Source organism: Doryrhamphus excisus, linkage group LG13 (assembly GCF_037039965.1).
Source record: "Doryrhamphus excisus strain RoL-2023G ecotype Guam linkage group LG13, RoL_Dexc_Guam_v1.1, whole genome shotgun sequence".
NCBI classification, from domain to species: Eukaryota; Metazoa; Chordata; class Actinopteri; order Syngnathiformes; family Syngnathidae; genus Doryrhamphus; species Doryrhamphus excisus.
This window is the reverse complement of record NC_136369.1, coordinates 19,763,189-19,787,877: the sequence shown is the minus strand read 5'-3', so window position 1 is coordinate 19,787,877 and position 24,689 is coordinate 19,763,189. Positions and strand designations below refer to the sequence as shown.

The following is a 24,689-nucleotide window of genomic DNA, read 5'->3' as shown; positions in this document are numbered from 1 at the left end:
CAAAATGTTGAATTTTGGCCAAGAATATGTCTAATTAGTTTTGCCTAACAATAAGTTGTTTTGAAGAAGCTTCTAAATATGGTTTTAACATTATTAGAGCTCTCTAGACAATAAATAACACCCCTATAGTCACCTTTACGCTCCATCCATCAATTTCCTATGCCTAAGTTTGCGTTGTTAGCTAGCTCATATTAACTCGTCGCCTAACAATAAGTTGTTTTGAAGACCCGCGACACAGTGAAGCTGCGAGATCTGAACCTGAAAGAGGCGAGGGACGACGACACTGTATATATATATATATATAAAAAGTGGCGAAAATACATATAGCTCATTAGCATTAAAGCTACAGGCACATAAATTGGCGGGATCCCAGTAGGGTTGACTAAAAGCACTTTTAAACCATCAAGGTTAGATTTTGGACGCCACACGTAGACGCGGCCTCTGTGCTGTGACCCTTTGACCCTCAGACGTAAACGCCCCATTTTAGTGCTCCGGTTTGGGAGGGGGGTAAGGGGGGGTGTAATTAAAGAGGTCACCCTCGGCGATACATGTGTGTGTAAATAAGTTTGGAAGTGAGAACTCCGACTCCCTCAGCGAGCGTCTTCATTTGCATATTTCCACGCGGCGTTAAGAGGACGGGGAATAAGTAAATACAAGGCAATCCTCGCACAGGGATTTTCAAGTCCCCCCCCCCCCCCAAAAAAAAACAATATTCCATAAGGATTGCATTGGAGAAATGGATATTTTATGTTGGATCAAACTACACGTCTGGAGGTCGCCCCCCACCCCCCCCAGTTCCTCACCATCCTTATTCCCCACACGTGGACCCCCCCCCCCCCTCCGCCCCCCCATCTCCTGGCGGTCTCGGCTGCTCCTCTCACCCCGGCCTCATTACTCAAATTAGGAGCTCCAGTAATCACCTCCTCGCTGCGTTCATGCCCCCGCACCCCCCGCCCCCGCACACCCCCCCAACACACCTCGCTCGCACTCTCCGCAACCCTTTGAGCTCGTGGCCTCGCTTTGCCAGCCAATGGGGCGCGAGCATCATCAATATTAGAGGTGGTGTGATGTCGGCAAGCCCCCCGGTCTCATTCCATCATGGGGGTGTTGGGGGGGGGGGGGGTGATGTGCGTTAATGACACGGGTTCATGTTGGGAATGGTGCTGAGGCTGATGGAAGGATGGAGATAGACGGCCATGTTTAAATAAAAGAACCTCCACCTGACGGAGGCCAATGGTGGTTGATTTCAAAAGGTCAAGGTCACCAGAAAGGTCACAAAGTCAGACGGACTAGACTAGGAAAATCTCCAGGACTTCAAAATAACAGCTTAGATTTTGGTTTGGGATTTTGTCTGGGTTTAGTTTAGGGTTTAGTTGGGGTTAGGGTTTATGTCAGACTTCAGGTTGGACTTTGGGTTATGGGACTTTGGGTTATGGGTCTTTGGGTTATGGGACTTTGGGTTATAGGACTTTGGGTTATAGGACTTTGGGTTATAGGACTTTGGGTTATGGGACTTTGGGTTATAGGACTTTGGGTTATGGGACTTTTGGTTATGGGTCTTTGGGTTATGGGACTTTGGGTTATAAGACTTTGGGTTATAGGACTTTGGGTTATGGGACTTTGGGTTATAGGACTTTGGGTTATAGGACTTTGGGTTATGGGACTTTGGGTTATGGGGCTTTGGGTTATAGAACTTTGGGTTATGGGACTATGGGTTATTGGACTTTGGGTTATGGGGCTTTGGGTTATAGGACTTTGGGTTATGTGACTTTGGGTTATAGGACTTTGGGTTATGGGACTATGGGTTATTGGACTTTGGGTTATGGGACTTTTGGTTATGGGTCTTTGGGTTATGGGACTTTGGGTTATGGGTCTTTGGGTTATGGGACTTTGGGTTATGGGACTTTGGGTTATGGGACTTTGGGTTATAGGACTTTGGGTTATGGGACTTTTGGTTATGGGACTTTGGGTTATGGGTCTTTGGGTTATGGGACTTTGGGTTATGGGACTTTGGGTTATGGGTCTTTGGGTTATGGGTCTTTGGGTTATAAGACTTTGGGTTATGGGTCTTTGGGTTATGGGTCTTTGGGTTATAGGACTTTGGGTTATGGGTCTTTGGGTTATAGGACTTTGGGTTATGAGACTTTGGGTTGTCGGACTTTGGTTTATGGGACTTTGAGTTATGGGACTTTGGGTTATGGGTTTTTGGGTTATGGGTCTTTGGGTTATGGGTCTTTGGGTGATGGGACTTTGGGTTATGGGTCTTTGGGTGATGGGACTTTGGGTTATGGGTCTTTGGGTGATGGGACTTTGGGTTATGGGTCTTTGGGTTATGGGTTGTTTAGGGTTTCTTTTAGGGTTTACGGTTGGTACGGTTTATTGGTGTCAGGGTTATTGCTTTGGTTCAGGTTTTAGGGTTAAGGTTGGGGCTTTTGGAAACCCTAACCCTAACAAAAACCCTATCCCAAGCCCCAAATGCTAACCCTTTGCTAATTTGTTGATGTTGCAGGCCCATAAAAACCAAGCTTAAAAGTAAAAGTGTGTCGATCAAAGTGTGGCACCTCACCAACATTTTCATCCGTCCCGGTTTGTCCAGGTCCTGGAGCGTCTCTTCCAGAAGGGCTTCAGCGTGGCGGCGTCATGCGGCGGCGGCGTGGACTCGTCCCAGTTCAGCGAGTACGTGTTGTGTCGCGAGGACCGACGGAGTCTGTCCATCAACACGCCCATCAGGATAAAACAAGAACCCCTGGACTAGGATTCTAGAGCATTCCGTGTACCGTCCCCCGTCCCCCCCGCCCCCCCTCCGCCATCTTCCCGTTGTAAGTGGACCACACCTTGACATAGAACACTTCTAATACGTTGGAGCGGAATGTAGACGCGACAAGAGGAAAGATCTGGGATGAACACATGACCGACTTGGAATCCCACAGGATTACCTTCGGTCCGCTTGGGACGCTTGGAAAGACGACGGGAAGAGGACGTGACCCCAACCACCCCCCCCCCTCCGTGACGTCGGCCCATCACGTTCTGCTTTTCTTTGTCAAGCGTCTTCTTCTTCTCTTGTCATCACTCCACGCTGTAAAGAGTTCAAGAGTTAGCATTAATGGGATTATTTACGTTTTCTTTTGTCCCGCTTGAAGGATTTGTTTTTACTGGCAGCACGGAGCTGGCATCGGCCCATCCTTCCAACCGGGGCGGGGGGGGGGGGGGGGTCCTTTTTAAATGTGTGATTCCTTCATTTTAGCTCTAACATATCTTTCCACAGCCGAAAAAATTGTGGAGGACCAAACATACCTGAAGGTTTACCGGGACGTCTCGACTTGGGCAAAGATGGACTCATAATGTTTTATTTGGGGGGGGGGGTCGGGGTCGCACTTAATCTTGTCCCAACGGCTCGTTTCCCTGACAACAGATGTACTGATATTTAGAAAAACGACTACCAGTCTTTTTATCTTACAGCCCAAAACATTGGTCACAATTGGATTTTTTTAACCACGCCCCTTTCCAGAAATTATCATTTTGATGAAAAAAATTCTTAATTTTTATTTTTTATTTTTTTTTAACTGTGAAAAAATAAAGTCTTTGTACATTTTTGGTTCAAATAAAAATAATGACGACAAAATCAAACTACAAACAAAAGAATCAACATAACCTTATCAGGAAATTTATATTTTTAATTTTATTTTTTTTTTATTCAATTTTTAAGTCTATGGAGAGGCCCAAAATGAATAGGATTTTTTTTTTTGTATAATTTTACAAACTAAAAATTCAACATTTTTTTTCAACATTTCAACACAAGTTAATCTGGAAAAATCAAACTGGAGAAAATGAGAATTAATATAGATTTTGAATTTAAAAAGTAGTCCAGTAAATTCATTTCAATGTAGAAAAAAACATTAAAAAATGTTGTTTTTTTAAAATAAAAATATTGGAATTAAAAACACCATTCCAATATGTCTAATTAAACTATTATATTGAAAAAATATATTTAAAAATAAATAATAAATATATACCTAAAATTTAAAAAAAATTTAAATAAAAAAAAATTGTTTGAGTTTGTCAGAAAACGGAAGAAAGCTACTTGTGGAAAAGACCCAACAACAACATCAAACTGAAGAAAATGAACGAAAAGTCAACCAAAAATGATGTTAATTTCTTTATATTTTTTTTTAGAACATACAAATAAAACTTGGGTTAAAAAAAAAAAAAACATCCGTGTGTGGCCAAGGCCTTTGACCTTGAAAAGAAACGGGTGTCCTTCCCAAAGGTCGATCCCGTTTGTCCTTGATTGTACAAAGATGTTTTCTTCCTTACGGTGTTTCAAAAAAAGAAGACGTTCATCATAAACGTCTCGGTTCCTTCTGAGTAGACGACGGCCATCACGTCCTGGCGGGGGGGGGGGGGCTGTTTTGTTTTTGTTTTGCATCAGTTGTGTGTGTGTGTGTGTGTGTGTGTGTGTGTGTCACTTCCACATGCTGTTTGTTGCGTTGCAAAACAAACTGTTTTTTTATAAATCTATAAAGTAGAATGATAGCAGAGCTGTGGGGGGGGGGGGGGTCCTCCGTGGGGGGGTTCTTACAAAGGGAATACTCAACCCAGGCCAGTGGAGAACCTCGGCTAGCGCCCCCCTGCTGATGCTTTGTGAACTAAAAAGACGCACTGCAACGACTCGTCAGTGCTGGAATGACTTATCCCGGATTTTCCGCAACCCCCCCCCCCAAAAAAATTTTTTTTTTTCATATTTGTCCAAACTAGCTGGGTGTTATTTATTTCCCGAGGCAGCAATAATGCACCCTCCGATGAAGTACTAGCCAGTTTTCTCAGACTGCGCCACCTAGCGGACGCTCACTTGTACAGCGGACTTGTTTTTCAAATAAACCCCCCTTCACCCCCCCATTCAAAAAAAAAAAAGAATGACATTGTTGTACATAGGGATTTAAGCGTTTTAAAAGGTATTAAAATAATAATAATAATAATGTATATTATTTAAAGTGTTTAACAGCAGTTAGACTGTGGTATTCCAAAAGGGCATGTGTTCATTTGCAGTGACTTTTCTTGCATATTTGCGATAATAAAAGGATGTACTGGATGTCACATGACTTGGTCTCCTTCCTCGCGCTTCCAAACAGCAGCACTCGTGTACCTCCAAGCGCTCAACAATAAAGTGGGAAATTCACCAGGAAAAAAAAGACATAATATAACCTTGGCCAAAGGTCACATATACCACCCCCCCCCCCCATAGCTGTCTCAGGGAATGCCTGTTACAATCGAATACTTGCTTCCTGAATAGCTATACTCTATTTTCAATAATATTATGTAATATTAACATTTTATTGTTGGAATGTTACTTACAACTTGATATTATTATTATTATTATTATTATTATTATTATGACATTTCCCATAAATGTACAACTTTATTCTCTTAAATCTACAAGAATAAAGTCGTAAAAATCATTTTTAAAATGTTATATTAGGATTAATATATATTATAAATATTATATTATTATTATTGTTGTTATTGTTATTATTGTTGTTATTATTATTATTTTTATTAGGACTTTTCCCGTAAATGTACAACTTTATTCTCCTAAATTTACAAGAATAAAGTCGTAAAAATCATTAAAAAAAATGTTATATTATTAGTAATATATATTATGAATATTATGTTATTATAGTTATTATTGTTGTTTTATCATTATTTTTTTATTATGACTTTTCCTGTAAATGTACAACTTTATTCTCCTAAATTTACCAGAATAAAGTCGTAAAAATCATTTTAAAAATGTTATATTATGATTAATATATATTATAAATATTATATTATTATTATTGTTGTTATTATTGTTGTTGTTATCATTATTATTATTTTTTATTATGACTTTTCCCGTAAATGTACAACTTTATTCTCCTAAATTTACAAGAATAAAGTCGTAAAAATCTTTAAAAAAATGTAATATTATGATTAATATATATTATAAATATTATATTATTATTATCATTATATTATATAAATATTATATTATTATTACTTTTTCCGTAAATGTACAACTTTTTCTCCTAAATTTACAAGAATAAAGTCGTAAAAAATATTTTTTAATTGTTATATTATGATTAATATATATTATAAATATTATTATTATCATTATATTATATAAATATTGTATTATATTATTATCATTATTATGACTTTTCCCGTAAATGTACAACTTTATTCTCCTAAATTTACAAAAATTTAATAAAGTCGTAAAAACAATTTAAAAAATGTAAAAAAAATGAAAACTGAAGAATGAAGAAGAGCGCCGTACGTGATGTTCATGCCAGGCCAGTAGTGGGCGTAGTAGTTCATCAGTCCCACCCTTCACGACGCTAAGAAATCTCCCAACTCCAAAAGTTTCAAATACATAAAAGCAGCTAGCGAGAGAGAGAGATAGATAGAGAGAGAGAGAGAGAGAGAGAGAGAGAGAGAGAGAGAGAGAGAGAGAGAGCGACTCAAACGGCCAAGACGGTAGAAAGAATGTCTCCCAAACGCCAATATTTTGCACGCAGTTAAACGTTTTGGTCTTTGCAGAAATGCTGCAGCTTAATTAGCGTCACAAACCTACGGGGATCTTTGCTCTTTTTTCTTCTTGGCTCGCGTGTTTGCTGCCTTAGAAATGGAAATGAAGCTCAATGAAGAGTTGATTTTGCAGAGGAAAAAAAGAAAAGGTTCCACTCTGAAACGCTGCCAAGAAATAATGTATGTCAAATAAAAAAGCTAATATATGCCCAGTAAGGCGTTTCTTCTGGTCATGGTGGAGGCGTTCCCACGATGGCTGACTTCTTATTCTTCCTTCGTTTGTCAAACTTCGATGTTTCACGTCATCAAACATTTCATTCGACGTGACAACACGACTGGATGGAAACGACCCCGAGTGAAAAAGTTCAAACATAACTAAGATTCAGATCCTTATCAGTCTGGGAACGCTTCTAAAGACACGTTTAAAGCTTTGGGACTCCAGCAGGCCGCAGTGAGAGCCATTATCCATAAATGGCGTGAACATGGAACAGTGGTGAAACTTCCCAGGAGTGGCTGGCCAACCAAAATGACCCCGAGGATGCAGCAAGGACTCACCCAAATAAAGTTGGAATTGTATGAAAAAAAGGTGTATATTGAAGAGAAAAAAAGTCGTACATACAAGAAAAAGTCATAAAGTTGAAAAAGTAATATTAGAAGAAAATGAGAAAAAATGTTATACATTTATGAGAAAAAATTTAACATTCTCAGAATAAATAAAATGAGAAAAAAAGGACAAAAGGTTTATGTTTGCAAGAAAAAAGATGTAATTTTACAAAAGTCATAAAGTTATGAAAAAGTTGTAATATTACAAGAATAAAGTTGTAGAATGAGAAAAAAATAAAACATTTATGAGAACAAAAGATGTATGTTTGCAAGAAAAAAGATGTAATTTTACAAAAGTCATAAAGTTATGAAAAAGTTGTAATATTACAAGAATAAAGTTGTAGAATGAGAAAAAAATAAAACATTTATGAGAACAAAAGGTGTATGTTTGCAAGCAAAAAGTTTGTAATTTTACAAAAAAGTCGTAAAGTTATGAAAACAAAAAGTTTGTAATATTACAATAAAGTTGTAGAACGAGAAAAAAGTAATAAATTTTTTTAGGACAAAGGCTGTATGTTTGTGAGAAAAAAGTCGTAATTTCACAAGAAAAAAGATGAAAAGTTATGAAAAAAAGTTGTAATATTACGAGAAAAAAAAATTTTGAAGGAGAAAAAAGTCATACATTTATGAGACAAAAGCTAAGTTATGAAAAAAGTTGAAATATGACGACAATTAAATCGTAAAATGAGAAAAAATGTCACAAGAAAATGTTGGAATGTTACGAGAATAAAGTCATAAAACGAGAAAAAGTAACATTTATGAGAAAAAAGCTGTATATTTCAGAGAAAAAGTTGCAATTTTACAAGAAAAAGTCATGAAGTTGAAAAAGTAATATTAGAAGACTAAAATCATAAAATGAGATCCAATTTCATACATTTATGAGAAAAAGTGTAACATTCTCAGAGTAACGTAAAATTAGAAAAAAGTAATACCTTTATGAGAACAAAAAGTGTATGTTTGCGAGAAAAAAGTTGTAATTTTACAAAAAGGTGTAAAGTTATGAAAAAAAGTTGTAATATTACGAGAATAAAGTTTTAGAATGAGAAAAAAATGCCGTACGTTTATGAGAAAACGTTGGAATGTTACCAGAATAAAGTTGTAGAATGAGAAAAAAGTAATACATTTATGAGAAAAAAGGCTGTATGTTTGCAAGAAAAAAGTTGTAATTTTAAGAGAAAAAAGACGAAAATTTATGAAAACAGTTGTAATATTACGAGAATAAATTTTTAGAACGATAAAAAAGTCATACATTTATCAGAAAAAGCTAAGTTATGAAAAAAAATCGTAAAATGAGAAAAAATGTCACAAGAAAACGTTGCAATGTTACGAGAATAAAGTCACAAAACGAGAAAAAAGCTGTATATTTCAGAGAAAAAGTTGCAATTTTGCAAGAAAAAGTCATGAAGTTGAAAAATTAATATTAGAAGAATAAAATCATCACAATTAAATCGTAAAATGAGAAAAAATGTCACAAGAAAACGTTGCAATGTTACGAGAATAAAGTCACAAAACGAGAAAAAAGCTGTATATTTCAGAGAAAAAAGTTGCAATTTTGCAAGAAAAAGTCATGAAGTTGAAAAAGTAATATTAGAAGAATAAAACCATCACAATTAAATCGTAAAATGAGAAAAAATGTCACAAGAAAACGTTGCAATGTTACAAGAATAAAGTCACAAAAGGAGAAAAAAAATCACATTTATGACAAAAAAAGCTGTATATTTCAAAGGAAAAAAAGAAAAAGTCATACATAAAAAATGTAGAATTATGAGAATAAAGTCACAAATGTGTGGAAAAAAAAGTAATAAATGTAAGAAAATGAAGTTGTATATTTATCATATAAAATCGTAACACGAGGATGCAGTCGTAAAAGCTACATAATATTACGACAAGAAAGATGTAAGTTTACAAGAAAAAAATTTACAACAAAAACATTTAAATTTACAACAAAAATTTGTAAATTTTAAAAAGTTGTAAATTTATAACCACTTTTATAAAGTTGGAAAAATTTTAGACAAAAAAAAAATTTTTTTTTTTGTCTCCGTGAGATGCTTCCGGAGTCCCGCAAGGCTGGAATGCCATAATGTGCAGTCTGACTTTTTAGGACGGGATGCCAAGAAAATGGACACGAGTCAGCAGGTGTTGAGTTTAGTAAACAGCTTATTTATTCCTTTACAAAATAGGTACAAATACATCAGTATTGTTTGTTTTGTTTTTTGTTTCACACAAACAGGAAAATTCCAAGATATGTACAAGAGTTGTTTGTTTTTATACCAAAAATAAGGTGGTTCTAATAAACACATAGTCAGTCTGTAAACAGTATTTACAAAATGTCCTTACAGTCAAAGGTGATTTATTTATCCCGTTTTTTTCTTGTTTTTGTAACTTTATTAACCAACCATTTGGCTAAAAAGCTGCAGTGCTAAAAATGTGGCTGATCAAAAATCAGTGAAGATCCATGACGGTGTTGTGCTTGTCCAAAAATTTTTTTTTAAAACAAAAATGTGCATAAAAGCCAATTAAAAAATACAAATAAAAATATATTACCATTTAAGGGAAAGTGTCAATACTGTTTTTTTTTTTTAATGAAATATTAAACTGACGGGATTCAAAAAAACCAAAAAAAAGTAAAAGTGCTTCAAAGTTCACAGAGCACAACAATGGATTGAAATGTAAGTCATGTTGAAATTCATTCAAATGTGACAAGAGTAAAAGCTGCATAGGCCCAAATAGCACATTAAAAATGATCACTAGCGATAAAACTAGATTATTACATTATACATGAATTATTTAGTGTTCTTATTTTTTATTTCAAATAAAAAGTTAACAAGTTGTCAGTGACGTGTAACATTACGCTTTTGGCTTTCGGCGTTCTACTAATGTGTCCTACAAGCTTCTCTTCGTCTTAGTCTTCGTCAAACAACATGAGCTGCAACCCTCCAAATAAAGCTCACGTCCAACGCGGCTTGATAAAAATCAGGAAAAAAATGACAGATTAGGACCACACGGAAAAGAAAGTGGGGAAATTATTTTAGGGGAATAATTCATTGAAATTTTGAGAGAATTTTTTTTTTTTGGGGGGCCGGGGGGGGGTATTTTTTTAGGATTTTTTTTCTCCCCAAAAAGGTGAAAATTAAAAAAAAATTGTAACAAAAAAAATAATAAGAAGAATATTTTAAAAAATCCAAACAGAATACTACTTATACTATTTATTTCTGAGGGCAAAATATATATTTTTAAATTTGTAACTCATAAAAGAAAACATTTAAAAGTTACATTAGTTAAACTTTTTAAATTACAAATTTGCATTTTTTTTCCGCATTAATTTAGTATTTGTTGTATTTTTTTTTCAAGGAAACTTCTTTTCCTAGAAAAAAAAATGTTTTGAATAAAATACTATTTTTGTATTTAAAGAAAAAAATGTAACCAATTGAAACATAAATACATAATTACTTTGAGTTAAAAAAACAAACATATTTTTTACATTTAAAATCTGATATCTGACATCTCATAATCATGAACTGAAAAATTAGAAGTGAATAATGAATAATATATTCATCATATTTATATTACATGCAATAATTATCACAGTGTTTATAATGTATTAATTTGACACAATTATATTCATTTATGGCAGCGCGGCGGTGGAGTGGTTAGCACGCAGGCCGCACACGAGTTCGATTTCGATTGGGGTGTACCCCGCCTCTCGCCTGAAGACAGCTGGGATAGGCTCCAGCATCCCTCGCAACCCTTGTGAGAATAAGCGGTGGAAAATGAATGAATGAATTTTCATTTATTTTAATTTTATTTAATTGTGTTTTTTCTTAGAATTTATTTGAGGTTATATTAATTGTAACAATATTGTTGTTGTTGTTGTTTTTTTAATGGACAAATTTTTTTCCCCCCTGGAAAAAAGTCATGAAAAAAAAGCATGAAAAAAAAAATTCTTGTCATATTTTTGCACATATAAATAAATATGATAATTTCATTCATTTGAATAAAAACATAGATTTTTTACATTTAGACATAAAAACGTTGTGACGTTGCATAAAATTAATTTTTTAAAAAAAGTTTTAAAGTCAAGAATTGTCCGAATTTTCCACAGATTTGTGGTAAAATTGGAATATTTTTGCGTCATGTTTTCTTTTCAGTGCGGTGGTCCAGAAGAAGGATTGATTCCGTAAGCCGACTATTTACAGGAGGGGAAGCTCGGAGACGTTTGTTGCTGATGAAGACCGCCTGAATGAATAGCAAGTGGAGGGCTTGAAGATGATGAGGATGCTGAGGATGCTGAGGATGCTGAGGATGCTGAGATGTGTCAAGCGATTAAAAAGATGCTGGCCCTCAAGCTCCATCTTTACTACAAAACATGAAGCTAACACATCAACGACGACAATCTTTTTTTTTTTGTTTCTACTCCTTTTTTAGCGTTCAGAAAAGCTAGACGGGACGTCACCACGAGCTAACGTATGGAAACACAAAGCTGAGACCTGTTCTGAAGGCACCTGGCTGGAGGAGGAGGAGGAGGAGAAGGAGAAGGATGCTACTTGAGGAGGGCACGGTAGAGGAGCAGCGAGTGGGCGGTCTCTCTCTCCTGCTCCATGAAGAAGATTATGTCCCTGAGGTTGACGCGAGTGATGCGCTGACGGGCGTACTGGCGTGATGACGAGGTGGGCGTGGCCGAGGAACCTGCCGGGGAGCCTGCCGAAACCTGAGGAGAACACACGGACTTTTTAAAACACCAAACATCTCAGGTGAGAAAGGCTTTCATGATAGATATAGAGGATCTTTGATAAGCAGCAGAATATGGACAATCTTTGATGAGCGTCTTTGCAGTACACGTTAAAAACAGCATAGAACTCCTGTCAAAAAGAGGATCTTTGACTTGACTTTTTGCCTCAGATTCCTAAAAACAATAACTATATAGATGATCTTTGATAAGCAGCAGAATATTGACAATCTTTGATGAGCGTCTTTGCAGTACACGTTAAAAACAGCAGAGTACTCCTGTCAAAAAGAAGATCTTTGACTTGACTTTTTGCGACAGATTCCTAAAAACAATAGCTATATAGAGGATCTTTGATAAGCATGGGCCTTAAAACAGCAGAATATTGACAATCTTTGATGAGCGTCTTTGCAGTACACGTTAAAAACAGCATAGAACTGTCAAAAAGAGGATCTTTGACTTGACTTTTATGCGACAGATTCCTAAAAACAATAACTATATAGAGGATCTTTGATAAGCAGCAGAATATGGACAATCTTTGATGAGCGTCTTTGCAGTACACGTTAAAAACAGCATAGAACTCCTGTCAAAAAGAGGATCTTTGACTTGACTTTTATGCAACAGATTCCTAAAAACAATAACTATATAGAGGATCTTTGATAAGCAGCAGAATATTGACAATCTTTGATGAGCGTCTTTGCAGTACACGTTAAAAACAGCATAGAACTCCTGTCAAAAAGAGGATCTTTGACTTGACTTTTTGCAACAGATTCCTAAAACCAATAACCATATAGATGATCTTTGATATGCAGCAGAATACTGACAATCTTTGATGAGCGTCTTTGCAGTACACGTTAAAAACGGCAGATTACTCCTGTCAAAAAGAGGATCTTTGACTTGACTTTTATGCGACAGATCCCTAAAAACAATAACTATATAGAGGATCTTTGATAAGAAGCAGAATATGGACCATCTTTAATGAGCGTCTTTGCAGTACACGTTAAAAACTGCAGAGAACTCCTGTCAAAAAGAGGATCTTTGATGTGACTTTTTACGGCAGAGGATCTTTGATTAGTGTTTTTTTTTATAATAGCCGAGTGCTTCTGTCATATCAAGTAGAGGATCTTTGATGAACGTTGTTGCAGGAGTTGTTAAAAGGAGCAGAGAACTCCTGTCAAAAAGATCTTTGACTTGGCTTTTTGCGACGGATTCCTAAAAACGATATAGAGGATCTTTGATGAGCATTTTTGCAGCAAACTCCAAAAGGCAGTAGGGCACTCCTGTTAAAAAGAAGATCTTTGAGGAGCGTTCTTGCAGCAGATTCGTAAAAATGTTGAAATAGAGCATTTTTTTTATTGAGTAGATCCTTAAAAACAGCAGAGTCATCCTGTCACATCCAGGATCTTTGACTAGCATGTTTGCTACAGGTCATTAAAAAAGATAATTCGGTCATTTAAAAAGCAGATTCCTAAAAACAGCAGAGGGCTGTTTTTGTTTATTTGCAGTCGCTCCTCAAAAATAGCAGAGTGCTCCTCTCATACCGAAGATCTTTGACTAGCATTTTTCCAGAGGATCCTTGACTAGCGATTTGCCTGTAGGTGCTTAAAAACAGCAGAGAGCTTCTGTCATATATAGGATCTTTGACGAATGTCCATGCAGCAGAGCATTCCTGTCCAATAGAAGATCTTTGACTGGTGTTTTTAGTGTCAGAGTCTTGTATTGACATTAGATGTCAAATAAGATCCTTGAACGTTGTGATGAACTCAGGAACTCCAACCAGACTAAACACGTTGGCTCTTTGTTTGGGTTAGCAATGCTTGGACTTTACGTCGGCCATGTTTTTGTCCCGCTGTCTTCGGGGTCGTTCCCTTGGTGAGTAAATGTTTGTTTTGAACATTTCAGCGAGGTTTTATTGGCTGTAAGCAGCCACTCGACAATAAACATCGCGACTGATAACAATCTGAGACCGCGTCTCACTCGGAAACAAAAACCTTGGCTATTTGCATTTGCTCTGTAAAGAATGGAGGCGATACGAATCCGGTGATGTGTTTGGAAACGCGTGTGTGTGTGTGTTTGGGGGGGGGGGCTTAACGAGAAACAAGACCAAGGTTTCTGACAATTACCCTGATTGCACCACTGTGTAAACAGCCCGGGCTAATTGCTAACATATGACAGCAAGAAAACGTTGACTTGGGAAAACAACATGCAGCCATTGCATGGAAATGACATGAGTGGCGCCCCCTATGGGTTGTAGTGAAAATGCTTGGGAGGACATGCTAGTATACATACGCATATACATACGTATATTCTTACTTACGGGAAATTAGCTTCTAAGTGCCGGAGGTGGCGTCGTGCTTAAACACCGAACATCTCAGGTGAGAAAGGCTTTCATGATGGATATAGAGGATCTTTGATAAGCAGCAGAATATGGACAATCTTTGATGAGCGTCTTTGCAGTACACGTTAAAAACAGCAGAGAACTCCTGTCAAAAAGAAGATCTTTGACTTGACTTTTTGCGACAGATTCCTAAAAACAATAACTATATAGAGGATCTTTGATAAGCAGCAGAATATGGACAATCTTTGATGAGTGTCTTTGCAGTACACGTTAAAAACAGCATGAACTCCTGTCAAAAAGAGGATCTTTGAATTGACTTTTTGCGACAGATTCCTAAAAACAATAACTATATAGAGGATCTTTGATAAGCATGGGCCTTAAAAACAGCAGAATATTGACAAACTTTGATGAGCGTCTTTGCAGTACACGTTAAAAACAGCAGAGAACTCCTGTCAAAAAGAAGATCTTTGACTTGACTTTTTGCGACAGATTCCTAAAAACAATAACTATATAGAGGATCTTTGATAAGCAGCAGAATATGGACAATCTTTGATGAGTGTCTTTGCAGTACAAGTTAAAAACAGCATGAACTCCTGTCAAAAAGAGGATCTTTGACTTGACTTTTTGCGACAGATTCCTAAAAACAATAACTATATAGAGGATCTTTGATAAGCATGGGCCTTAAAAACAGCAGAATATTGACAAACTTTGATGAGCGTCTTTGCAGTACAAGTTAAAAACAGCAGAGAACTCCTGTCAAAAAGAAGATCTTTGACTTGACTTTTTGCGACAGATTCCTAAAAACAATAACTATATAGAGGATCTTTGATAAGCAGCAGAATATGGACAATCTTTGATGAGCGTCTTTGCAGTACACGTTAAAAACAGCAGAGAACTCCTGTCAAAAAGAGGATCTTTGACTTGACTTTCTGCCTCAGATTCCTAAAAACAATAACTATATCGAGGATCTTTGATAAGCAGCAGAATATTGACAAACTTTGATGAGCGTCTTTGCAGTACACGTTAAAAACAGCAGAGTACTCCTGTCAAAAAGAGGATCTTTGACTTGACTTTTTGCGACAGATTCCTAAAAACAATAACTATATAGAGGATCTTTGATAAGCATGGGCCTTAAAAACAGCAGAATATTGACAAACTTTGATGAGCGTCTTTGCAGTACACGTTAAAAACAGCAGAGAACTCCTGTCAAAAAGAGGATCTTTGACTTGACTTTCTGCCTCAGATTCCTAAAAACAATAACTATATCAAGGATCTTTGATAAGCAGCAGAATATTGACAAACTTTGATGAGCGTCTTTGCAGTACACGTTAAAAACAGCAGAGAACTCCTGTCAAAAAGAGGATCTTTGACTTGACTTTTTGCGACAGATTCCTAAAAACAATAACTATATAGAGGATCTTTGACTTGACTTTTTGCGACAGATTCCTAAAAACAATAACTATATAGAGGATCTTTGATAAGCAGCAGAATATGGACAATCTTTGATGAGCGTCTTTGCAGTACACGTTAAAAACAGCAGAGAACTCCTGTCAAAAAGAAGATCTTTGACTTGACTTTTTGCGACAGATTCCTAAAAACAATAACTATATAGAGGATCTTTGATAAGCATGGGCCTTAAAAACAGCAGAATATTGACAAACTTTGATGAGCGTCTATGCAGTACATGTTAAAAACAGCATAGAACTCCTGTCAAAAAGAGGATCTTTGACTTGACTTTTTGCGACAGATTCCTAAAAACAATAACTATATAGAGGATCTTTGATAAGCAGCAGAATATTGACAAACTTTGATGAGCGTCTTTGCAGTACACGTTAAAAACAGCAGAGTACTCCTGTCAAAAAGAGGATCTTTGACTTGACTTTTTGCGACAGATTCCTAAAAGGTTTCTGACAATTACCCTGATTGCACCACTGTGTAAACAGCCCGGGCTAATTGCTAACATATGATATATGGGAAAACAACATGCAGCCATTGCATGGAAATGACATGAGTGGCGCCCCCTATGGGTTGTAGTGAAAATGCTTGGAAGGACATGCTAGTATACATACGCATATACATACGTATATTCTTACTTACGGGAAATTAGCTTCTAAGTGCCGGAGGTGCTTAATGGCTTAATGGCAGCCCCCCTTGACTGGAGGGGTCAATCACGTCTGATGTACGTATGTGAAAGACAAGCCCGCCCATTGCCACGCCAATTACCGCCAATCAGAAAGGAAGCCCGTTGACAGCATCCGCCACCCCGTCTGCCAATCAAAGCCATGCGTCCACCTGGACGGATGGACAATGACGAGCCGCAGGGGGAGCAAAGAGGGGGGGAGTAGCCACATCGTGCGGGCGAACCCGGATGCGGGGGGACGGGGACGGCGGTGAGTGCGCGTGGCGAGGTGTGTGTACTTCCTGCGGCGACAGCAGGAGCCCGAAGTGATGCAAACGCAGACGGAAAGGTCAGTTGCTTGTACAGAAAATCAAGACTCTTGTTCTTCACGTGGACAAAAATGGAGGACGGCCGTTGGGGTTACTGACAGACGAGTTTGGCCCCTTCGCCGCTCTCCCGGTACGACCACGACATTACACCGCGGGACGGGAAAGTGTTAGCGAGCGCCTTAATTGCGACCAAAAGAACAAAGGTCACGGCGGGTGAAATGGAAAAAAGTTTCCAAATCAGCCTCGAAGATCCACGAAGATCCACGAGGCAAAAAAACAGCATCTGTCATTTTATCTGTGACGGACGCTCGCAGGCGTCATGTCACATGACATATCCGTCCTAACGCAACGCGCCGCAATACTTCGATACATCTCTTTAGACGTTTCACTTGTTTCCAGTGCGGAAACAGGAGGGTAGGGAGACTGACGTTTATGTTTTTTTTTTAATATTTGTCCTTAAATGTTCGCCTTAATTCTATCTGGGTTTGTGTTGCACAAACAGATCAGCTTTTATAAGTAATATTTCATAATCTATATCTAATAAATGTCCTTCCTGATACAGTACATCGCTAGTTTAGTGTAGCAAACAGAAAACAAAAAAAAACAAAAACGAATGGAATGGATATTTAATGGATATTTAATAAAAGAAAACAGGGCTTTAAAACAGTACCCTGCGGAACTTTTTAATGACTGAAATAAACTCAGTTATTATTGCATGATACCCAACTTTTCCTATTACAAAAATGTTTATTTTAAAGCTACACTATTATAATATGATATAATTATAATCATTATTATTCTTTCCAAATTTTTAAAAATATACGTATACATTATAAAATTTATATAAATGATATAAAGGTTGAATATTTATTAACCAATATATGTATTAAATTAATATTTTCACCAGTATTACCATTGTTTCTTTGCTGATTGGCTATGAGGGATCACATGACTCCCACTGCCTTCCAGTGATTATTATAGTCATTCTTATTTTATAATTTTTAAAAATATACCTATACATTTTAAAATGTATATATATGATATAAAGGTTGAATATTTATTAACCAATATATTTATTAATAAATAGAACCAATAAATTTATTAACCAATTAATATTTTCACCAGTATTATCATTGTGTTTCTTTCCTGATTGGCTATGAGGGATCACATGATTCCACTGCCTTCTAGTGATAATTATAGTCATTATTATTATTATTTCACAATTTTTAAAAATATACGTACACATTATAAAATGTATATAAATGATATAAAGGTTGATTATTTATTAACCAATATATTTAATAACCAATTAATATTTTCACCAGTATTACCATTGTGTTTCTTTGATGATTGGCTATGAGGGATCACATGATTTCACTGCCTTCTAGTGATAATTATAGTCATTATTATTATTATTATTCTTTCATAATTTTTAAAAATATATATATACATTGTAAAATTTATATAAATGATAAAAAGGTTGAATATTTATTAACCAATATATTTATTAATAAATATTACCAATATATTTATTAACCAATTAATATTTTCACCAGTATTACCATTGTGTTTTTTGCTGATTGGCTATGAGGGATCACATGATCACACCGCCTTCTAGTGAGGCACGGTGCACATATTTGGACTTAAATAAAAGCTTCCTTCCCACTAGTTTACCAAATACGCTTCCTTGTAGGATAATTGCTATTGTAATTATTATAATAATCACGGTTATATATTTTTAAAGCCTACAAATTGAAGCTTTGTGGTTGCTAACTACAGTAATCAACCTGGAGGCCCTTGTGGTGAATTAACATCATCATGATGATCACGTTTCCTCTCTTTGGCTTGGGATTCTCCAAAGCGAGCAGCAGTAGCGGCCGCGATGCTCGTAGGAGCTGGAGGAATTTACATCCAGTCTTTTATTATCTGAGGAGGAAGAGGAGGATGAGGAGGAGGAGGAGGGTGAAGGAGTGTTGATGATGTCTTGGCTTGGAACCCTGAGTGGCACCTTGGCGCCTTGATGCCGGAGCCAATATTGGATTTGGCCCAGGTCACACCTCAGGGCGGCGGGTTAATGGCCCGCTTTGCCAGGCGCGCAAAATGAGCTCCCCCCCCCCCCCCCCCCCCCCTCCCAGACAACCTGCTGCCTCAGCAGAACACACACACGTTCCTCCAGGTAGCTGCACGATGACGGCTAGGAGTGTTCCTAACTAAAAACCCTGCGCTGCATTGATGCTTAGGGGAAAAGGCTGAGAACTCCACGAGCCTTCATGATGCAACATTGTTGTTATTACTTTGATGCTGCTTTCAGAAAATCTAAATGCAACTCTGATGTTTCTGCTCCAGGCGAGAAGGACCAATCCTGCAGAACACAGACGTGGTAGCTTTGGAATGGCAACGCCAACAAAGACCAACGAGGCTGCAGGAACCGTACCGCTTATGTCAACAACCGGCTTAAGTCGACCAACTCCTGCAGTCCTGGTCCACTAAGAAGTGTTGGCTTTTGTCAACATAACATCGGCGACCCCATAGGGTCATTTCTTTGAAATATGGGTCCGTTTATGTCGACATGTGTCAATCATCATCGCTAAGCAGCAACATAAAAATTTAAACATACAACAAAAATTATACTTATTAGTCTATCTAGTCTTATGAAAAAATAAAAATAAAAATAAAAATAAAAATAAAAATAAAAATAAAAATAAAAATAAAAATAAAAATAAAAATAAAAATAAAAATAAAAATAAAAATAAAAATAAAAATAATAAAATAAAAATAACTTAAAATTTATAAAATAAAGTAAAAAAAAAATTATATTAGATCGGTCCACTAAAAAGTGTTGGCTTTTGTCAACATAACATCGGCGACCCCATAGGGTCATTTCTTTGAAATATGTCGACGTGTCAATCATCATCGCTAAGTAGCAACATAAAAATTAAAACATACAACAAACATAAAAATTTGACTCATTAGTCTATCTAGTCTTATAAAAATAAAAATAATAAAAATAAAAAAATTAAAATAAAAAAATTAAAATTATATTAGATCGGTCCACTAAAAAGTGTTGGCTTTTGTCAACAAATAAAAATAAAAATAAAAATAAAAATAAAAATAAAAATAAAAATAAAAATAAAAATAAAAATAAAAATAAAAATAAAAATAAAAATAAAAATAAAAATAAATGAAAAAAATTATATTAGGTCCACTAAAAAGTGTTGGCTTTTGTCAACATAACATCGGCGACGCCATAGGGTCATTTCTTTGATATATGGGTCCGTTTATGTCAACATGTCTTGTAATATTGTCAATCATCATCGCTAAGCAGCAACATAAAAATAAAAAAAAATACAAGAAACATAAACATTCTACTTATTAATCAATCTAGTCTTTTTAAAATTAAAATTTATAAAAAAAAATAAATAAATCGGTCCACTAAAAAGTGTTGGCTTTTGTCAACATAACATTGGGGTGACCCCATAGGGTCATTTCATGTCATGAACCGATGCAAAATTGAGACGGCATATCATAAAAAATGCGCTAGTTTGGTACCCTTCCTGATACTGGGACCCCAATCAAATGGTTCAGACCAAAAACAAAAAAAAGTGAAAAGACCAAAAAAAGCCAATCCAAATGCCGCTTGGTGGAAAGAAGGCTAGTTTGCTACGGAAAGAAAGTGTGGTAAAACTGAGTACCAAACGGACCTAAAGGGTGCCGCCGCTCGGTGGAAAGGAACCCGAACTGACTGACTCACCAACAGACAGACCGACGAAGCACCAGGCGAGCAAAGCGTTCCCACATGTTTGCCTCCACGCCACATTTCAGCTGAGGAACGCCGCCTCATCCCTTTGCAGTGTTTACAGTGCCCAGCACAACAAGCGCCCCCTCCTATTGCCCCCCGCCCTCCACCCCTTCATCTCTCTTAACTTGGCCTGAAACGCCTCTCCTACGGCCGCCATTAATCAGCAACAGAGACTTTCTCTACCCCCGCTCTCGCCTCGCCTTCCCCCTCCCAAACGCCCACAGACACGCTGGATGAGGCCATTTTGAAAGAGTTAACAGATGTCGGCTGATTGGCCCCGGGCGCTCTGACATTGCCCGAGTGATGTATTTGATGTGGAGTTTATTCAGCTCTAATAAATGTATAAAGAATTAGAATAATCATTCACAGATGCACATAGCCAGATTATAAGCCCGAGCACCTCTTTGAAGAAAAGCAGGCAGCAGCCAAGATTAACAAAACCAGGGGAGAAGAGTGAAATGGTTCGGTCCGCTTATTATCACAGGCTAGAACCCACTCCATGCTCACACACAAAAGACCTTTGTTGGCCTTACAGGTGCCCCGTGTGTCCGCGCGTGGAGCTAAGCGGAACATCTACGCTAGTTTGAGGAAAGAAACTTTTTATTTGGGCACCCTTCACACCAAAAAGGACCCCAAAAAAGGTCCTGAAAAGCGGAATATGTAAGAACCCTTGGCGATGAAAAGGTGAAAAATGCATACTAATCAGAGGTCAACTGCTTGGTAGCCTTCACATAACATAGCGGTTACATACATAGCGGCACCTCACAAAGGAAAAAGAGTTCAGGAAAAAGAGCCGTTCATTTCGGTCAATTGGTCGTTAGCCTGTGATCTCCTTCTGTGCAGAGACCCGAGTCTATGAGTCGAGTCAGTCCGTTCACTCAAGTTCACGTTCGTTCCAACTCAACAGTTCACCAACTAGTGCTGTGTCGGTCATGAACAAAACGGCCGGCACGCTGAACGGGTATTTTATGGGCGGTTCGTTCGTTCGCAAAAAAGAACTAGTTCTTTTGGGTGCTTCTGGGGCCCCCGTTGAGCGTGTGTGAGGTTTTCTTTGTTTCTTTGATCAAAAAAGTGCATTAGAAGCAAGTTGAACAAAAATTTAAAAAAATGAAAAAAAAAAAAAAATGAAAAAAAAAATGAAAAAAAAAAAGACATTTTTGTCAAAAATCACCGCCCTCAAACACTGGCATTATATGCTATTTTGGGGTGCTTCTGGGGCCCTTGTTGAGCGTGTGTGAGGTTTCCCCTCTGATTTTGACCAGAAAACTGCATTAGAAGCAAGTTGGAAAAAAAAAAAAACTGAAAAAAACATACGATTTTTGTCAAAAATCACTGTCCTCAAACACTGGCATTTTATGCCGGTTTTGGGTGCTTCTGGGGCCCCTGTTAAGTGTGTCTGAGGTTTCCTGTTTTTTGGACCAGAAAAGTGCATTAGAAGCAAGTTGAAAAAAACAGAAAAAAACACATGATTTTTGTAAAAAATCACCGCCCTCAAACGCTGGCATTTTATGCCGTTTTTGGGTGCTTCTGGGGCCCCTGTTGAGCGTTTGTGAGTTTCCCCTTGTATTTTGACCAAAAAAGTGCATTCAAAGCAAGTTGAAAAAAACTGAAAAAATGACATACCATTTTATTTTTTTACCATACGACATACCATAAATAACACTGGCATTTTATGCCATTTTTAGGCGATTCTGGGGCCCCTGTTGAGTGTATCTGAGGTTTCCTGTTTTTTTTTGGACCAGAAAAGTCCATTAGAAGCAAGTTGAAAAAAAATGAAAAAAAAGACATACTAACTTATGATTTTTCTCTAAAATCACCGCCCTCAAACACTGGCGTTTATGCCGTTTTGGGTGATTCTGGAGCCCCTGTTGAGTGTGTGTGAGGTTTCCCCTGTGTTTTTGACCAGAAAAGTGCATTAGAAACAAGTTTAAAAAAAAAAAAAAAGCGACATACTAACCCCTTACGATTTTTGTAAAAAATCACTGCCCTCAAACACTGGCATTTTATGCCGTTTTTGGATAATTCTGGGGGCCCTGTTGAGTGTGTCTGAAGTTTCCCGTTTTTTTGGACCAGAAAAGTTCATTAGAAGCAAACTGAAAAAAAAAAGAAATAAAACGTCAGATGATTTTTGTCAAAAATCACCACCCTCAAAAACTGGCATTTTATGCCGTTTTTGGGTGATTCTGGGGCCCCTGTTGAGTGTGTGTGAGGATTCCCGTTTTTCTGGACCAGAAAAGTGCATTAGAAGCAAGTTGAAAAAAACTGTAAAAAACGACATTTTTGTCAAAAATCACCCCCCTCAATCACTGGCATTTTATGCAGTTTTTGGGTGATTCTGGGGCCCCTGTTGTCTGTGTGTGAGGTTTGCCATTTTTCAGGACCAGAAAAGTGCATTAAAAGCAAGTTGAAAAAAAATGACATATGATTTTTGTCAAAAATCACCGTCCTCAAACACTGGCATTTTATGCCGGTTTTGGGTGATTCTGGGGTCCCTGTTGACTGTGTGTGAGGTTTCCCGTTTTTCTGGACCAGAAAAGTGCATTAGAAGCAAGTTGGAAAAAAAAATGAAAAAAAACGACACACTTATGATTTTTATCAAAAATCACCGCCCGCAAACACCAGCATTTTATGCTGTTTTTGGGTGTTTCTGGGGCCCCTGTTGAGCGTGTGTGAGGTTTCCCTTGTTTTTTTAAGCAAGTTGAAAAAAAAAGAAAAAAATGATTTTTGTCAAAAATCACTGCCCTCAAACACTGGCATTTTTTAGGCCGTTTTTGGATGATTCTGGGGCCCCTGTTGAGTGTGTCTGAAGTTTCCCGTTTTTTTGGACCAGAAAAGTTCATTAGAAGCACATTGAAAAAATAAGAAATAAAACGTCATATGATTTTTGTCAAAAATCACCACCCTCAAAAACTGGCATTTTATGCTGTTTTTGGGTGATTCTGGGGCCCCTGTTGAGTGTATCTGAGGTTTCCTGTTTTTCTGGACCAGAAAAGTGCATTAGAAGCAAGTTGGAAAAAAAACTGAAAAAAAACGACACACTTGTGATTTTTATCAAAAATCACCGCCCGCAAACACCAGCATTTTATGCTGTTTTTGGGTGTTTCTGGGGCCCCTGTTGAGCGTGTGTGAGGTTTCCCTTGTTTTTTTTTTTTTACCAAAAAAGTGCATTAGAAGCAAGTTGAAAAAAACGGAAAAATTCATTCAATTGTAATCTGATGCATGTTCAAATGAAATAAAACCATTACCATTACCATTAAGCTCCACACCAGGAGCTTCCAGGAAAGGAGTTAAGTGAGACTAGTTTGCTAGTTTGTCACTGTGGGAGCGGCGGGAAGAAATAAATCATTTAGAGATGTGACTTCCCTAACAAACTCCTGGTATTTGCTCCCCAAGTAAGGAATAAGTGAAAAAGGGGCCAGTGGTGGAGCGTGTTAATAGCAAATAAAGCATAAAAACGTCTCCACGGCGCCATGGCGATGCATAGCAACCGTGTTCAGAGTTTCAGTCAAGGAGAGAGAAGGCAAAAAAAAAAAAAAAAAAAAACACCTTATTACTTCTAACTCCTGCAAGCCATTTTGGTCTCCAAAGGTTTTGGAGCGCCGCAGGCCATGTGTCTGCAGTGTTTCGGGAAATGACTTGCCTTCGCACGAACACCGCTATGTTCTGCAGCACTGCTGCCCCCCAGCATCCCCCGCTCAATTTCTCCTTAACCCCTTCCTGCCTTGCCTGGCACTGACTCACTGCTACAGAGAGCTCGCGCCCGGCACGGCGCTGTCACATTGCCGAGCCTCACGAGGGAAGCACGGCGAAGCGGACCAGCTTTTTCACGAGCTAGCACATTAGCTCCTCGTCTTAGCGGGGGGGGGGCCACTTGAGCGTGTGATGCCGTTTGACAAAGGTGGCGCATGGAAGGAAGACGTCGGGGAAAGCCAACTCCCACTCTCTCGTTGTTCCACTTGAGCTACCACAATACACACACACACACACACACGCACACACACACAACCGAGTGTGTATCAACGGTGGATTAAATCTGCAAACTCGTTGACACAACACATAATTAAAACATCTCGCTCCAGGTCAGGAATTTTCTAATTAGTAGTGTACTGACAAAGCTGCAATTCCATCGCCCTGAGTTTCAAAGTCCACAGGTTACTGCCGAGATGAAAGGCGAGCCCGGAGCACTGTTCTGCAGGGCCGCACGTTCAATTCCTCAGAAG

The 24,689-nt window shown here is 37.7% G+C and overlaps 2 protein-coding genes across 5 annotated transcripts in view; one reads left to right on the top strand and one right to left on the bottom strand.

Moving 5' to 3' along the window:
• kctd15b (potassium channel tetramerization domain containing 15b) overlaps positions 1-4,210 on the top strand; it is a 33,634-nt gene extending 29,424 nt beyond the window's left edge. For all 3 annotated transcript variants that reach the window (XM_058089363.2, XM_058089361.2, XM_058089360.2), the window contains one exon: positions 2,597-4,210. In XM_058089363.2, coding sequence (XP_057945346.1) covers positions 2,597-2,755 — 159 coding nt within the window. In that variant the 3' untranslated portion in view covers positions 2,756-4,210. The remainder of the gene's footprint in view (positions 1-2,596) is intronic.
• A 6,326-nt stretch (positions 4,211-10,536) lies between these two features.
• LOC131139092 (transcription initiation factor TFIID subunit 4) overlaps positions 10,537-24,689 on the bottom strand; it is a 113,966-nt gene continuing 99,813 nt past the window's right edge. For both annotated transcript variants that reach the window (XM_058088356.2, XM_058088358.2), the window contains one exon: positions 10,537-11,869. In XM_058088356.2, the coding sequence (XP_057944339.2) occupies positions 11,702-11,869 (168 nt within the window). In that variant the 3' untranslated portion in view covers positions 10,537-11,701. The remainder of the gene's footprint in view (positions 11,870-24,689) is intronic.